At 39.1% G+C, this 17,869-nt stretch overlaps 1 protein-coding gene across 6 annotated transcripts in view; it reads right to left on the bottom strand.

Moving 5' to 3' along the window:
* Window positions 1-2,756: 2,756 nt before the first annotated feature.
* LOC592992 (structural maintenance of chromosomes protein 4) overlaps window positions 2,757-17,869 on the bottom strand; it is a 34,664-nt gene continuing 19,551 nt past the window's right edge. For 2 of the 6 annotated variants that reach the window (XM_030981959.1, XM_030981960.1), the window contains exons 16-24: window positions 15,955-16,187; window positions 14,870-14,993; window positions 12,509-12,698; window positions 10,991-11,178; window positions 10,452-10,582; window positions 8,896-9,075; window positions 7,741-7,973; window positions 6,498-6,681; window positions 2,757-5,257 (exon numbers count right to left, since the gene is read on the bottom strand). In XM_030981959.1, the coding sequence (XP_030837819.1) occupies window positions 5,093-5,257; window positions 6,498-6,681; window positions 7,741-7,973; window positions 8,896-9,075; window positions 10,452-10,582; window positions 10,991-11,178; window positions 12,509-12,698; window positions 14,870-14,993; window positions 15,955-16,187 (1,628 nt within the window). In that variant the 3' untranslated portion in view covers window positions 2,757-5,092. The other 4 variants (XR_004063544.1, XM_030981963.1, XM_030981962.1 and 1 more) reach the window with 4 other exon arrangements.

The following is a 17,869-nucleotide window of genomic DNA, read 5'->3' as shown; positions in this document are numbered from 1 at the left end:
AATTTCCCCCCCCCCCCCCCCCCCCCCCCCCCCTATTGGAAAATCCTGGATCCGCGCCTGATAAGGTGATATGAGGTGGTTTCAATTATAACCAGGGTAATGGTGATGATGACTGATTGATCAGAAGAGAAGTGATGATGATCAATGGCAGTGCTTGTAATAAGGTGATAACAGTTGTGGTGATATGAGGTGGTTACAATTATAACCAGGATAATGGTGATGATGATTGATTGATCAGAAGAAGAGTGATGATGATGAATGGCAGTGCTTGTAATAAGGTGATAACAGATGTGGTGATATGAGGTGGTTGCAATTATAACCAGGGTAATGGTGATGATGACTGATTGATCAGAAGAAGAGTGATGATGATCAATGGCAGTGCTTGTAACGAGGTGATAACAGTTGTGGTGATATGAGGTGGTTACAATTATAACCAGGGTAATGGTGATGATGATTGATTGATCAGAAGAAGAGTGATGATGATGAATGGCAGTGCTTGTAATAAGGTGATAACAGATGTGGTGATATGAGGTGGTTGCAATTATAACCAGGGTAATGGTGATGATGACTGATTGATCAGTAGAGGAGTGACGATGATCAATGACAGTGCTTGTAATAAGGTGATAACAGTTGTGGTGATATGAGGTGGTTGCAATTATAACCAGGGTAATGGTGATGATGACTGATTGATCAAAAGAGGAGTGACGATGATCGATGGCAGTGCTTGTAATAAGGTGATATGAGGTGGTTACAATTATAACCAGGGTAATGGTGATGATGACTGATTGTTCGGAAGAGGAGTGACGATGATCGATTGCAGTGCTTGTAATAAGGTGATAACAGTTGTGGTGATATGAGGTGGTTGCAATTATAACCAGGGTAATGGTGATGATGACTGATTGATCAGAAGAGGAGTGACGATGATCGATGGCAGTGCTTGTAATAAGGTGATATGAGGTGGTTACAATTATAACCAGGGTAATGGTGATGATGACTGATTGTTCGGAAGAGGAGTGACGATGATCGATTGCAGTGCTTGTAATAAGGTGATAAGTTGTGGTGATATGAGGTGGTTGCAATTATAACCAGGGTAATGGTGATGATGACTGATTGATCAGAAGAGAAGTGATGATGATCGATGGCAGTGCTTGTAATAAGGTGATATGAGGTGGTTGCAATTATAACTAGGGTAATGGTGATGATGACTGATTGATCAGAAGAGGAGTGATGATGATCGATGGCAGTGCTTGTAATAAGGTGATATGAGGTGATTGCAATTATAACCAGGGTTATGGTGATGATGACTGATTGAACAGAAGAGGAGTGATGATGATCAATGGCAGTGCTTGTAATAAGGTGATAACAGTTGTAGTGATATGTTGAGGTGGTTCCAATTATAACCAGGGTTATGGTGATGATGACCGTTGATCAGAAGAGGAGTGATGATGATCAATGTCAGTGCTTGTAATAAGGTGATAACAGTTGTGGTGATATGAGGTGGTTGCAATTATAACCAGGGTAATGGTGATGATGACTGATTGATCAAAAGAGGAGTGACGATGATCGATTGCAGTGCTTGTAATAAGGTGATATAAGGTGGTTACTATTATAACCAGGGTAATGGTGATGATGACTGATTGATCAGAAGAGGAGTGATGATGATGAATGGCAGTGCTTGTAATAAGGTGATAACAGTTGTGGTGATACGAGGTGGTTGTAATTATAACCAGGGTAATGGTGATGATGATCAATGGCAGTGCTTGTAATAAGGTGATAACAGTTGTGGTGATATATGTTGAGGTGGTTACAATTATAACCAGGGTAATGGTAATGATGATTGATTGATCAGAAGAGGAGTGATGATGATGAATGGCAGTGCTTGTAATGAGGTGATAACAGTTGTGGTGATATGAGGTGGTTTCTATTATAACCAGGGTAATGTTGATGATGACTGATTGATCAGTAGAGGAGTGATGATGATCGATGGTAGTGCTTGTAATGTGATGACTGATGAACGAGATTCTGAAGGTGGAGGTTAGTTTGACCTTGGTGGGTTCATAGTGGTGATGATGGTGGTAATAGTGATTATGACAATTATGGTAGACAGGTGATAACGTAGAAGTGCTGTAGTTGAGTGGTTCAAGCTGGACATTGACATATGCAGGCAAGGGGCCTCGTGATGCCTTTTGTATGGTCAAACACTTGACTGGAAATGCATTGTTCATGGGTTCGATACCACACACAACACTGATGTTCTCTGGCATGACATTAATCTACATTTGCCACTCCATACCCAGGAGAGCATTAGGGAGCTGGTGAAATGAAGGAAATATTTGTGATAGAAATTACTGTAATTATACCCTCATGGTTACTAAATGGTAGGAATTTTCCCCAGGGAGTGAAAATGGTGCACACTGTGTGCGTGAACGAGACCGATGACCAGGGTAATAATATCTTTTAAACACTTAAAACGTTTTTTTGTATAAAGTGCTATATTAATTCAGATTTATTGTAATTAGTGTTATGATAATGACGATGATGGTATTGAAAATTACGATTATGATGGTGATGATGATGCGTAAGAAAACGGCGAGTACAGCTTGATCGCTTTTGAGAGACTCATTTCTGTGTCATTACCAAAACTCAAGACTAGTAAAAAAAAATAGAAGTTACCTAAATATTACCTCTTTAAAAGACTAAAGTCGTAACAAGGAAAGAAACTTGGAAGGAAAGAAAATACAGTTCTGCATCAAGTGTTGAATAGTATAAGCAAAGTGTATTTATTTACACACAAAATTTCAGCGCCATGATTATACACTTTTTGTACAAGCTTTTCTGCCAAATCAAGTCAACTATTTTATTTACAAAACTCTTATCGCTACAATAATTTATGTACAATCGGTAAAGATAAAAGTTCAGTATGTGAATTACATTCCTGTTCAGGGGGGGGGGGGGGGTACATGAATCGACTTTTCATCTTTCTACAGTTATCATGTATGAGTAATCTACATTAAATAAATTAATGTTTTGCTGATTATGTTCTCTATAGTTTTTTGAGTGAGATGACTTAATTTTTGTTTTTAAAACCAGTATCCCAATTTCACGACAGAGATGTATATTATCATGGGTTTACCTAAATACAATGCTGTACTTGTAAACTAATATAAATCAACTTCTATTCTTGCATATTATTTACTACACACAAATTATATAGATACAGATATGTACATAACAAAATATACCCATAAGGTTAGGAATGACCAAAGGTTTATTTACATTACTGGTAAATTCCATTAAAAATAAGAAGGGACCGTGATAGAAAATATGGTCCCACTGAAATTCAGTATAAGAGGCTATTTCTCTAAACCAACCTGAGCCTAAATAATCATATATCATAATTATTGGTTATTAGTTGATATCGAAGTACCGGTACCCGGGCTTCGATGGCTGCGCAACAAGATTAACTTTTTAACGTTACTCGGATTACTACATTACATGAAATTACGTTTTACATAAAACTCATATTCTGTTATAGTGTAGGTAGTATACATGTGCGTAATTCATTCCACAAAATTTTCAACCCCCTTAATACAAGTAATGTACATTTATACAATATATAGGCTGAGTGTATTTACAATTTCCTTGTATGTTGTGACTACTAAATCTATATTTCACCATCCAAACGTGACACGCCTGAACTGGAATCAACTTTTCATCTTGGTGATAGGCTGCATGGCCCTTTAGAGATTACGAGAAGAAGATCTAGTAAGGCTCAAGGCTTAAATACACAATCTCAAGAAACTTTATCTCTTTAAGATATTCTTTGATTGTTAGGAGAGTGATAAGCTGATTTGCATTAAATCCATCAAACCTTTTTAAGATATCTAATCACCTCATATAGTTTCCAAACATATTTTGAGGGGTTTAGATATAATTGTGCCAGTTTTTCATATATTTTCTTACCTTGAGTTTGTATCCTCAAGAATTAAAGAAGCACATTTAAAAGAAGAATTAAAGAAGCACATTTAAAAGACAGATTTTCATAAAGGTACGATTTTTCGCATACAACCTGTGTATTTGTATAAATATCTTGTGAAAGCAAATTTGCAAGATCTGAGACTTTGCATTCATAAAACATTACTGTTGACAGTTGCATTATTTTCCACCAATTAATCAACTCTTAATAACATGCTGCTGCATGTAATCTTGCCTGTTCTGACTAACTTACAAGTGCGAACAGAAGATAAGGTCAATTCTTTGATATGTGTCCTGAGGAGTGTTTCACAAAGACTAAGATCGACTTTAAGTTGGACTTAACTATGGCAAGCCGTTAATGCCACTGTTTGCTCTCTCAAGGGACTTACAAATCGTGGTCACGAATCTACATTTTTTTATAATTCATTATTGAAGGAAAAAATATTATTTAAAGATCATAATGGTGAGAGTAAATATTGGCATGAACCCTCTGCCATAGTTAAGTACAACTTAAAGTCAATCTAAGACTTTGTGAAACACTCCCTTGTTGTACATGTACATACATCTTATATCCATTCATTTCATCCATAAATGAAAACCTGCTGTACATACATCTTATATCCATTCATTTCATCCATAAATGAAAACCTGCTGACATAACCACGGACTAATGGTTCGTTTCTGGATGAAATGATGGATAAAAGATCTGCATGTACATTGTAGGAGAGACCATAGCTAGTTGAGAGAAATAGCTCCAAACAGTTCCTCCCACAGAGATTGAACCATAGGAGGATACCATTGGGGGCTCCATTGTTTGACCTATGACCACGCTCACATACAGTGCATGTGTACATGTATGCGCGTGTCACAACTATCTCGCTCAATACACTTTGGAAGAGACCCATAGCATAGAATTACCCCTATCACATTTTCAATCCTAGGGGGACCTTTCACAAAACTTGTCATCAGTGACAAATGACAGTTTTTGTTATAAGCTACTGAAATCCATGCTTCTGATTGGTCATCAACAGATTTATCACTGATTTTTATAATTTGTCATTGAAAAAAAGGTTTGTGAAATGGGTCCCTGGTGGTGTCTTCCAGACTATCCTCCCTATCAACCTGAGACTTCTGCGGTATTTTTGATGGCCAGTTTGCGGGGGTTGACGGTGACGGTCTTGGAGCAGTTGTGAGTCTTGTAGATTCCCACCAGTCGGTCGGCCAGCTCAAACATGTTGTTACGAAGCGAGATCACGATGAATTGAGCATTCTTGGTTCTCTCCTGTATAAATGATAGAGTTTAAAAAGATGGTTAATCGGTGACTAACATCAAGATCCATCGGGGCCCAGTTTCATGAAATTTGTTATCAATAACAAGTTACAATAACTGTTATAAGCTACTGAAATGGTGGCATCTGATAGGCTGAGAGCTAATTTGTCATAGAATTTGAGCATTTGTTATAGATAACAAGTTTTATGAAACTGGGCCCAGCTTTGGCTTTACCAAAATTGTGTATACCAGGGCTCCCATTTCATAAAACTTGTTATCAAAAACAAGTGTCACATTTCTAGACAAATGTGCTCTCAGCCAATCATATGCAATGATTTCAGCCTGCCCCCCCCCCCCCCCCACTCCGGTCCGAGTCTGGCCCGAGAATTGTAAAAAAAAAAAGGGGGTGTATTTGACTTTTCACCCGGAGATTTCTTTAAAAAAGGAGTGTTTTTCTTTTTTTCTCTCATCTCTTTGGACTCCTGAGAAATTATTCTGAATTTAGGGGGAGGGGGAGGGGGGGGGGGGTACATTGAGCATTTTTCTGTATTTAAGGGGGTCTCTAAGGCAGGAAAAGCCAGCGAAAGAGGAGTTCGAAAATGATGGCAGTCCTCAGATAGGGGGTGCTTTCAAAAAGAGGGAACGAACATACGCGTACCCTAAATAACACTGAGTGGGGGGGGGGCGGGGATTTCAGTAGCTCATAACAGTTATTGCAACTTGTTATTGATAACAAGTTTCATGAAACAGGGCCCAGGTCAAAATTTAGGTGGTTACAACTGCTACTGGGAATGAATGGAGGAAACAAAAAAGTACATGTAGGTTGACATCCCCTTTCTTGACTTGCTCATGATAAAGACAGAAGACCATTGTAGGTACATTTTAGCTTTGGAGAGTAATACCCCTGTTCTGGTCACGTGACTCTTTAACTATATGTCCGATTTTCGAAAAAATCATTTTAAAAGATGCGTTTGCCTCGAAAGAAACAAGTCATGAAAGGAAAATTGTATCTCTGCCGCGGTTTCGGAGTAGTGGCAAAATTTCTACAGGGGGGGGGGGGGGAACCCCCCCCCCCCCAGTTAACATAGGGTTAAAGAGGTCCACTTATGTCACCTGGGTCAAAGGTGACAAGTGATCATCAACAAGTCATCAAGTCACTTTCTGTCACATATTGGGAGTTTTATGTACATAACGGTTTTAATTAAAGGATTCTGTTGCCATAAACAAAAGGCTAAGATATTAAGCTTCGTACCTTGATGTAGTGGCCGACAATGGACACGTTCTTGAAGTCGAGGGCAGCATCGATCTCGTCCATGACGTAGAGGGGGTTCGGTTTGAATTGATGGAGAGCAAAGACGAGAGAGAGCGAGCTCAGGGTCTTCTCACCACCCGACAGGTTAGCGATGACCTTCCAAGATTTCTTAGGAGGACGCACACTGTGTGGGATAGAAGAAAAGAAGATGCGTGCTGAATAAAAATACAGTCAAACCTGGGGGGTGTTTCACAAAGATCCTAAGTTGAACTTATCTCTAAGTTGGACTTAACAATTATGGAAAGCCGATAGCACCTTTGAAAATATTTTGTAAAAATTAATTTAAAAGGCATAAAATGTTGATTCAAATCGTTCATAGTTTCAAATATGATGGGAGATTTCATGTTCTTAATGTGGAATTTATAAAAAGTCTAAAATACTTGAATATTTGCTTTTGAATATATTTTATTTTAAGGCTTCAAATGGCTCTCCATAATTTTTTAGTCCAACTTAGAGTTAAGTTCGACTTAGAATCTTTGTGAAACACCCCCCTGCTTGGGTGACCACCTGCCTACAAGGACCACATTTTTAGTTTCCCTTGAAAACGGTTTCTCATTGAAACATGTACTAAAGGAACCTGTCTACAATAACCACTTTTTGTGTGTCTCTTGGGCGGTTGCTGTAGACAGGTTTGACTGTACAAGGATCATATGTGATGAAGACAAGTATTGTTTGTCTTTTGCCGAAGTAAGTTAGGAATGCACATTCGGATGTTTACGTTTAATTTCAAGTGAATAATTTCTCTTGTCCACAGCTATTATCTGTATTACCTATATACTTTGAGAACTAATTTAAATAAAAATTATTCATTATTGGTCAAAAAATGAAAATTATATATATATATGGTCTCTTGACTCTTCTGGTATCCTATTTCATTAAAAATGTGGTTTCCCTTGAATGAAAACCAATAAAGAGAAATTTCATGAAGAAAATGGTAATTTTCCTTTTGTCGATGTCCTATCAATATTTTCATTTTCATGCTTACATCCTTTAGTCTGTAATGACAAAATAACACTTGGTATTGCAACAAAAATACATATAAATTTCTGAAATTGTGTTCCTCTGTTTCAACAAGTGTTATGCTTTATAGGACTGATGCAAACATCCATACGCCTAAACCGCAAACTGTAAAACTATGTCCTTGGTGGGAAAACGGCAAAATCTATGCCGGCCTGCTGCTGACCTGAAAGCGATTCCTTCCGAGAAGGGGTCCAGACTATCGAGGAGCTCCAGTTCTGCGTCTCCGCCCAGTGTGATCATCTGGTACATCTCCTTGAGGTAGTCGTTGATGGTGCTGAAGCCGCGCATGAACATGTCCAGACGCTGCTTACGCATGTCCTCCAGCTGGCGGCGCTGTTCGTTCCGTTTCTCTGTCAGCGCCTCGTACTCTGAAACCCGCTGCAGGTAGTTCTCTTCCTGCAGAAGGAACGGGGGTGGGAAACATTTTTTTCAAGAGGACAGCAGTGGGTTTTTGAAGATGATTCTTGGCTTCTAGTTCTCAATACTGCAGCATTTGCCTCAAAATTTGACAATGAATGCAGGAAACTTACAGTTTTCCTTTAGGGTCCTCATTGATTTCACGTCCTGCAATTGATTAGGGACTTACAAACTCTGATCTCTTTTGTACAGAGAAGCATATAAACTTGGTGATTGATTTTAAGATTTTTAATTTGCAACCGTTCATGAGACAGGGCCCTGGGGGGTGTTTCACAAAGATCCTAAGTAGAACTTAACACTAAGTTGGACTTAAAAATTATGGACAGCCATTGGAGTCTTAAAATGAAATATATTCAAAAGCAGAAATTCAAGTATTTTAGACTTTTTATAAATTCCGCATCCAGAACATGAAATCTCCTTGATGACAGAAAATATGAATGATTTGAATAAACAATTAATGCCTTTCAAAATAACTTTTACAAAATATTTACAAAGATGCTAATGGCTTTCCATAATTTTTAAGTCCAACTTAAAGATAAGTTCAACTTTAATTTTGTGAAACACCCCCCTGGTCTTCATTTCAGGATCCTAAATTTGACAAAGGGACTGGTTTTCAGATAGGTAGGATAAGATGCTGCAATTACTGTAACCATTTAGTGAGCCACAGAGTGAGCCACAGATTTGCACAAAATTCAAAGAGCTTTTATGATCCACACCTGCTCTGCTGCAAACCAGAAGGGCATAATCTCTGTGTTAACCATCCAAGGCAAAAATTAGGAATTTCTTGAGGCAAACTTTGGAATAGTCTAGTTTGTATACTTTTCACACAGAATATTCCAGAAAAAGAGATGAATCTAGGGTTTAAAATAGCTTCAAGACCAAAAAGTAGGAATCGTCTCACCTTCTTCTTGTACTGTTCAATGGCAGCTAGATTAGGGGTCATCTTAGCGATCTGCTCTTCCTCCACGGTGATCTCGTACTGGATGTCCTCTGTGTCGACAGATGCAAGGTCTTCTGGCATGTATTCGGGCAGTGTCTCTGGGTTCTCACGGTCTAAGATGTGAATCTCTAGCTTGCCCAACTGAAAGGGAGAGAAAGGACAGAGTAAAAATGATTTAAGAGTCATGCAAGTTGATATCTTTATTGTTGACTGACACAAAGTCTTCTAGCGTGTATTCGGGCAGTGTCTCTGGGTTCTCACGGTCTAAGATGTGAATCTCTAGCTTGCCCAACTGAAAGGGAGAGAAAGGACAGAGTAAAAATGATTTAAGAGTCATGCAAGTTGATATCCTTATTGTTGACTGACACAAAGTCTTCTAGCGTGTATTCGGGCAGTGTCTCTGGGTTCTCACGGTCTAAGATGTGAATCTCTAGCTTGCCCAACTGAAAGGGAGAGAAAGGACAGAGTAAAAATGATTTAAGAGTCATGCAAGTTGATATCCTTATTGTTGACTGACACAAAGTCTTCTAGCGTGTATTCGGGCGATGTCTCTGGGTTCTCACGGTCTAAGATGTGAATCTCTAGCTTGCCCAACTGAAAGGGAGAGAAAGGACAGAGTAAAAATGATTTAAGAGTCATGCAAGTTGATATCCTTATTGTTGACTGACACAAAGTCTTCTAGCGAACCCCGGCCGAGTCATACCAAAAGACGTTAAAAGACGGGAGTTGCTGCTACCTTGTTTGGCGTTCAACAATAAGGGGATAGAGCAACGTCGATCTGGCGCTGCCCGAATACATGCCAGAAGACCTTGCATCTCACGGTCTAAGATGTGAATCTCTAGCTTGCCCAACTGAAAGGGAGAGAAAGGACAGACGCTTACCTACAATACTGCAATGTGTGTGTGGTGTGTGTGTGGAGGGTGGGGGGGGGTGGATTTCTAAGTGTAAATAATGCCCCCTACACATACTCACCTATCTGTTTGCTACAAGAAACAGAAATGAGATGCATGCACACTAATTTTCCTTTTAATATCCAGTATTTTGTTGCAGTGGCAGGTTTTATCAAGTGCTTTACTACATACACATACATCACCGGTGTGTTGGCTCAGTCAGTAGAGCCCCCGCCTCACAACCGGGAGGTCGTGGGTTCGAACCCCGGCCGCGTCATACCAAAAGACGTTAAAAGACGGGAGTTGCTGCTACCTTGTTTGGCGTTCAACAATAAGGGGATAGAGCAACGTCGATCTGGCGCTGCTCAGTGGCTGTCGGGCTCACGATCAATTGGGCAAAAAGAATTTTCATTTTCGGTTTAATAAAATTTGGAGTGGACTAAAAGATTATTATATTATTAACAGCATCAAGAACACTTTGTCATCTGTTGAGAGCATGAAACGGAAAGGCTCTAACTCTGTGTAGAATAAATGTTACTGCCCTTCTGGCTCTCATTAGACAACATCCTCAATCCTCTCTCTCTCTCACATGGTGCACCCGCAAGCCTACTGTATAACATCTATTACCTCTTTCTTCCAGTGCCTGATTCTCTGTTGGTTCTCTTTGATGGTGCCATCGTAGGATTCCAGCTCGTGCTTCACCTCCAGCTGTTTGGCCTTGGTATCGGCCTCCTTCTGCTGAAACTCGGCCAATGAAGCTAGGATGACACAAAAAGGAAAGGGTTTTTACAGTAAATCTGAGGATGATACAGTGAAACATGCTTTATTGACCCTTGACCTACCTTGACCTAAGCCTTCCACACCATCTGGGAGATGTGTGATGGCTTCTGCTTCATGACCTCAAGCCAGATCTTCCTATCTTGTGACGTTCTGGTCGCTTCTGTGAGGGATCCTAGACATCTAGTAGCACAATCCACCTTTACACAATCCAGCAATTTCTTGGTTGCTTGGTAATTTTATGTTATTGACATCTTCTTCTTGCAGATTCTTATATTTCAACTGGATCTTCTCCATAATGCTTTTCTTTAATTCAAGTTTCATTTTCATCTATCAAGAATTCACGTTTATTGATTCCAACTGGACCTGTTTCTGATATTTCTCCTTACCTTTGCTTTCTTCTAGAGTTCCCTCCATCTCTTTAAGCTGGATCTCGGATTCCTTAAACTCTTCAAGAACCTTGGTGGCATCCTCTTCAAGCCTCTTGAACTCTTTCTCAATCTTCGTCACCATCTCTGCGTTCTCCTTCTCCTCCTTCTCCATGTTTTCCAGACTCTCCTCGCATCGCTTGATGTTTCTAAGGGGGAAAAACATTATAAAATTATTGATTTAAAGGGGGTGCAACATGGCCAATACCGGTTAACGGCATCTACGACTTCTTTTGGACAACTGCACGTAAACGAATGCAAAAGAAAGAAGGGACATCCTAAAAACACTTGGCGAAGAACTGTGGAAGGGGAGATTAAAGACCTGAACCACACATGGGATACAATCCAAAGACTGGCCCAGGATCGGAAGGAGTGGAAGACTTTTGTTGCTGCCCTATGTGCCACGAGGCATAATGGGCAGTAAAGTGAGTACGTAAATGAATGGACCTGATTAACGGTCAGCATTCACAAACAGACAGAAGTTCTCCTCACACTTCGGTTCCGGCGTATGTTGCAAGCACATGAATACAGCACTCGCGTCGTCCGTAGTCGTATTATACCCGATTCGCCCCGATCCAGGCTACACCCCCTTTAAATCAAGTTCAAGTGAGAGGCAGCCCAATTAGGCATTATAATCAGTTGACTTTAAATCCAAACAACTATTTTCATACTTCTCCATGCTCTCAAGACTCTCCTCACATCACTTGATGTTTCTTAAGGGAGAATAGCAAATCAAATAGCTGAATTAAATCGATTCCAGTGACTAGCAGCCCTGAATATACAATATGAACAGGAAACAAAAAGTGAAATAACAAAGTATTTTCATTGTTCTTTGTGGTCTATACACTCTTCACATCACATAGTTTGAAGTTTGTACAGTAATTAAAATCAGATCAGGCAAAGAAACTGAGTGCTAGCCCTTATGTACATGTAGGTAGTGAATAATCTGATGACACAAATGTAGCTCAAAGATCCATTTGATCCTTTCTAGATTCTCCCATTACTGTTTGATGCTTCTTAAGAAATGAAATCAATGTGATCTTTCCATTCTAGTGGGCCCCGTTTCACAAAAACTTGTCATCCCTGACAAACGACAGTCTTTGTTATAAGCTACTGAAATTCTTGCTTCTGATTGGTTAGCAGCAGATTTGTCACTGATCTTTGTAATTTGTCATTGAAAAAAGGCTTTGTGAAATGGGTCCCTGGACAGGCATCCTGGACCCACTGACCCCTTAATTCTAACTAGATATAAATCAAACTTGCTCATTCCTAAATGTAGCAACAATCTTCTTCCTTCTTTTTATAATTGGAGACATAATCACTACAAATTTCTTTTTAACGATACATTTATTCTCATCTAAAGATTAAGATTTCTCGTTCTTGACAGGACGTCATCGGCCCGAACAAGGAAATTCAAGTGACATCATGCTACAACGGTACACTGTGTATCTGAGTGGCCTGCTAATTCACTTCGCTTACTTCTTGGCCGTCTTGATGGCAACGTTGGCCTTGGTGATTCCGTTGCTTGCTGCGTCGATGTCAGAGGTCAACTTGTCCAGAATGGCCTGCTGGGACTTCATCTTGCTGCTGCCGATTTCCATGATCTGATTGTGAAGTGCCTTGACGTCAGCTTCGATGCGAGATGTGACGCTTGCCACCTTCTGGTACGCTGTTCACATTTAAAGATAAAGACCAGTTATGGTCATGCGATTGCATTGTGAAAGAAATGGTGTGGAATCGATCAGAAAAGGTTGATCATCTAGCATATAAGTATTCATGTGTATTGCAAGGTTCTGGAATCATCAAAATGATAAGAAATTTGGCCCAGTCTTGGTAAAGTTACAGGCACTGTACACAGAAGGATGTATATGGGACTACGCGACACGTGCGCGACAAGTGCGCGACACGTGCATTATATCTATCAGGTCCAAATAGATATAATAATTTACCAAACATATCAATTAGTATAGGCGGTTTCTCGACAAAATTTGTATGATCGCGTATTAGTCAAAAAATATTCTTTTACATGTTTGGTAATAAGAGCTTCCATTTCATTTCTTGAGAGGGGGGGCATTTCCGAAACTGGGCTTTACCTATAAGGTTCAAACAAAAGAATTCGACAAAATAATAACAATTCAGACAAAGAAGCTTTGCTGGTAAAGCTACGTTTGCCTACTACAGTATTATCAGAATGAAAAATTCATCTTGCTGTTGCCGATCTCTACGATTTGATCGCAAGGTTTCTTGACGCCATCCTAAATGTGTCCACTCATATAAAAGGTTTAAACAAAAGATTAAACAAAAGATTAAACAAAAGAATTCAAAAAAATAATATGACTTCCGACAAAGAAACTTTGCTGTTTCAGCTACGATTTGCCGACTAATATATTAAAGATGTTCAGGGGAAACTCGATTCAACGAGGTAACGCGTATAACAAGGGTATCGTCATGGGCCCAAATCTAGTTGTTGTGTAATCCAATGGCATCATGAACGTCTTATAACGAGATTTCGGCCATTACAAGCTAAATATTGCGTGCCTAAAACAAAGAGACACATTGTTAATCATTCCCATTATAACGAGCAATTTCACTGCTCTCCTTATGCACGAAAGGTCATTGGAGAATGGACTTCTTTCGCCCTGAGATTACTGCACACAAACTAAAGCAGCATCATTCATTTTTTTTTTTACCTAAAGGTACTATGTCCCATTTGCAGGCCAAAAAAATGAAAAAGTTAAATTCCAACTGCATTTGAAAGATAATACTAATTTAGAACTTCCCTAAAAAAGGTGGGGATTGAAAATGTCTTCAAGTGGGAAAATAATGATTATTAGTTGTCAAATCGACTTTAGGGCTATAGAGCCTAAAAGTAAAAGTCTTGATTTTCAGACAATTGTACCGAATGGTCATACGTTTTATGCTGCGCAAAGATTCAATCAGTTTAATCTTGGCCATCACAAGAAGTGGGTTATTGATGTAGACAAATTCTCATGTACCCTTTACAACTCTTTTCATGTATGTTATTACCAAAGAAGAAAAAAAAGCCAGTCAGTCACTCAAGTGTCTGACAGTGAAGTCTAGCAAGTAAACGGGTTTCCTTGCATAATTTGAATATGAGGACACAGCTAACGTTTAAATTTCACAGATAGGACATACATGACATATTCATAATTCCTGCAAAGTTCTACAGCATTTGGGGTTGGCTGCAAAAGGGACATAGTACCTTTAACCTATTAACTATATATTTTTAAAAGCTGAAAGATCACTCATTAACTAGATGGAACTTCAACTGCGCGCAGTCGAAAATAATGCCTCCGTCATAGAGCAATTTTACAAACCAAAAATATAAGCAATTTTTCAAATTCAAGTTCGATTGTAATCCATTAACAGGTTCTCAGAATATCGTGATTACCATCTATTTCTCATATACATGTATGACCCTTTGATCTTTACCTCAGTTCATTGGCTCTACAAGATACATACAGGTCTTGAGTTTGATGGTAATCCATCCATCTGTTCTAATGATAATGTGAATATAAGCTTTTTTTGCACACATAATGAGCCCTGTGACCTATGACCTATGACCTTGTGACCCCAAAATCTAATCAATTAATTGGCTCTGAAAGATACAAATGACCAAAGTTTGGCAGGAATCCATCAGTCGGTTCTTAAGATAACGTGATCACGAGAACGGGATGTACAGACGGACAACCCAAAAACATAATACTGAAATCTACCTTTTTTAGCTTACACATAGTTGTCGATTTCTCCTTTTCCCCAAACTTGTTTATAACACACCATACTTTTAAAGATTTTCAAGAAAATAATACTGGTACAAACCTTTGTCAGCTTGTTCGACTGCCTTCTCCAATGTCTTGAAGTCGGTCTCCTGCTCAGCCTCCGTTAGCTCGGCTTCAAATGTGACTATCTGCTCTTTCAGAAGCTCTCCCTCCTCTGTCTTGGCCTGGGAGAAATATATCAATGAGATACTTTTAATGAATTGAATAGTATAGATATAATGACTGCTTTAAGAGGAATAGTTGTTTTATAGGCTCAAGGGGATGTTGCATCATGATATCACCCCGAGGCATGCTGAGGGGTGATATCAAGATGCAACATCCCCTAGAGCCCATGAAACAACTATTCCTTGAATATTAAAGCAATCATTATATCTAGATTTTTAAAGAGAGGTATATATTTATTGAATCTACTGACATTGAAACGGATATTGGTAAATTTATTTCATTACAATCTTTCATGAAGTGCATAGAAAAGTGTTCATTACAATATAGATCAAATATTTAAAAAACTGCCTATTATTGTTGAAAGAAATTGCAAAACAAGAGTGCTATGAAAAAGAAAAGAAAAAAGAAATGTAAGAAAAATGAGAACAAAAAACCCTTCAGTTGTGAGAAGACCTAGTTGATTTATCTTTGATGTTCAATTGTGTCCAAATATTATGTCTGTGGAAAAAAATATAAACTTTAAATTCTAATCACCTCCAAAGTGTCCTGGGTTTCTCAGTCTGTCCCTCTTACAACCAGCTAAAAGCAAAATATCTTGAGCATGCCCGCCATAGCATCGCTACTTACCATAATTCCCATACTGTTTTACTTGATGGCAAGCTTTGCCTCCCTCAAATTCTAGCCCAATTGGCTCACTTTGGCATCTAGATCTCTCAGCCTATCCCTCTACCAACCGACCAACATCCCATTATTCAATTCTCTGAACCATGCCTGACATAGCATCAATTATTACATTAATTCCCATGCTGTGTTTCTTGATGGCAAGCTTTGCCTCTCGTAGCTTCTTGCCAAGATGGCTGAATTCTGCCTCCAGCTCTCTCAGCCTATCCCTCTACTAACCGACCGACATCACATTATTCAATTCTCTGAAACCATGCCTGACATAGCATCAATTCTTACCTTAATTCCCATGCTGTGTTTCTTGATAGCAAGCTTTGCCTCTCGTAGCTTCTTTCCAAGCTGGCTGACTTCTGCTTCCAGCTCTCTCAGCCTATCCCTCTGCTGGCCAGCTGTCACCCTGCACTGCTCCAGTTCGGTTTCCATGGCAGCCACCACCTGAGGGGTCACATCAGAGACAATGGTGCATCCCATACGACCCTTGCTGACCTGCTTGCCCCCTCCACTCATTGTACCTAGAATAAATCATATACAGCCATCTCAAATGAGGTTTCCCTTAACCTATTGACTACTACATTCTCTAATCCCCATAGGTTTAATACAGGGAACAATGGTGCATCCCATACGACCCTTGCTGACCTGCTTGCCCCCTCCACTCATTGTACCTAGAATAAATCATATACAGCCATCTCAAATGAGGTTTCCTATAACCTATTGACGACTACATTCTCTAATCCCCATAGGTCAATACAGGGAACACCTGGTTCCAGCAGGCAATGTGTTCACTCTTTGTCAACTTTGGTCGACTAATCAAACAATTAGGGGACTGCCACAGTAGACTTTTGTCACACACACACACACACACACACAGGTATTCAATCAATGGCGAATACAGTGCAACATTACAATTTAACAGAGGGTTTTTTCAAGATTGGCAAATGGAAGTGAGAGAATGTCATGCTGTGCTTTGTGAATGCTTTGATTCCTAATTTTCATGTTGAATTACATTGTGACACTCAATTAATTTCCGACACTACCTGAATTCCTTACTTCAAACCTGGGGAGTGTTTCACAAAGACTAAGATCGACTTTAGACTGAACTTAACTATGGCAGGCCGTTCATAGTTTAGTCCAACTTAAAGTCGACCTTAGTCTTTGGGAAACACTCCCCTGGACAAAACACTGCACCCAATCATGACCCTTATGCTAAACCAAACCAAACCAAAATCCCATCGTAATCGCAACTCTAACCCTGACCTTACCAAAAGACCAGAAACTTTGGTGAATATTATGCCGGGAAATTTTGCAATTGGTTAAGATTCATGAAAGTTCAGTTGAATCACGATTGACATAACACAAAATAATTGCAATTCAAAATGGTTTCCTGCCAGGAAAATATTTACACACTGGGGTCTATATTGGAAGAAATAAAGCCTGGGAAATGTGGGTCACTGGTTTGCAACATTAATAATAATAATAATATTCCGCTTATATACAGTGCGTCCCAGAAAAAAAAACCCGAGAATTACCAATGTTTTATCATAACTTATTCACATTTATAATAAATAAATGATACATGTTTGGAAAGCTTAGATCCTCCTCTTTCATTTAATGCCAGTTATATGATGCATATTTCACGCATAAGTGATTAAAATGAATTTGAAGAGAGGAAACCAAAAAGTCATTTGGCGGACGGTATCTGAATTTCAGAGAGAAAATCACATTTCTAGAAAGTTGAGTCTCTGCCCTTTCATATGACACCTCAATCAGGAAAAATGAGCAAGTCATGTTTGTTTAAAGGGAAAGTCCACCCCCAAAATAAGTTTGTTTCGATAGAGGCAGAATAATAAGAAAATCAGGTGAGTGAAAGTTTGAGCAAATTCTGAATGAAAATAAGAAAGTTATGAATTATTGAAGTTGTGATAAATCAAACACAAATTGGCAACTCTATGACGTATCATGCAAGCTCAACTTCCATTTGCTCAGTACTAAAAAAATCTAAAATTTTCATTTTCCCTCAAGAAAAATTTCAACCATACATGCACCCTAAATATAATAATTGCAAATATGTTTCTATACTCCCCCTGCAAGGAACAAATATATATTCCGTCATCAATAACGAAGAAAACTTGATTTTATGGAATATTATGCACAAAGCAAATGAAGGAGAGCTCGTATAATAAGTCACAGAGTTGCC

Source organism: Strongylocentrotus purpuratus, unplaced genomic scaffold (assembly GCF_000002235.5).
Source record: "Strongylocentrotus purpuratus isolate Spur 01 unplaced genomic scaffold, Spur_5.0 spur5_scaffold_12, whole genome shotgun sequence".
NCBI lineage: Eukaryota > Metazoa > Echinodermata > Echinoidea > Camarodonta > Strongylocentrotidae > Strongylocentrotus > Strongylocentrotus purpuratus.
Note: the sequence above shows the minus strand (reverse complement) of the source record. Positions and strands in the feature narration are given on the sequence as shown.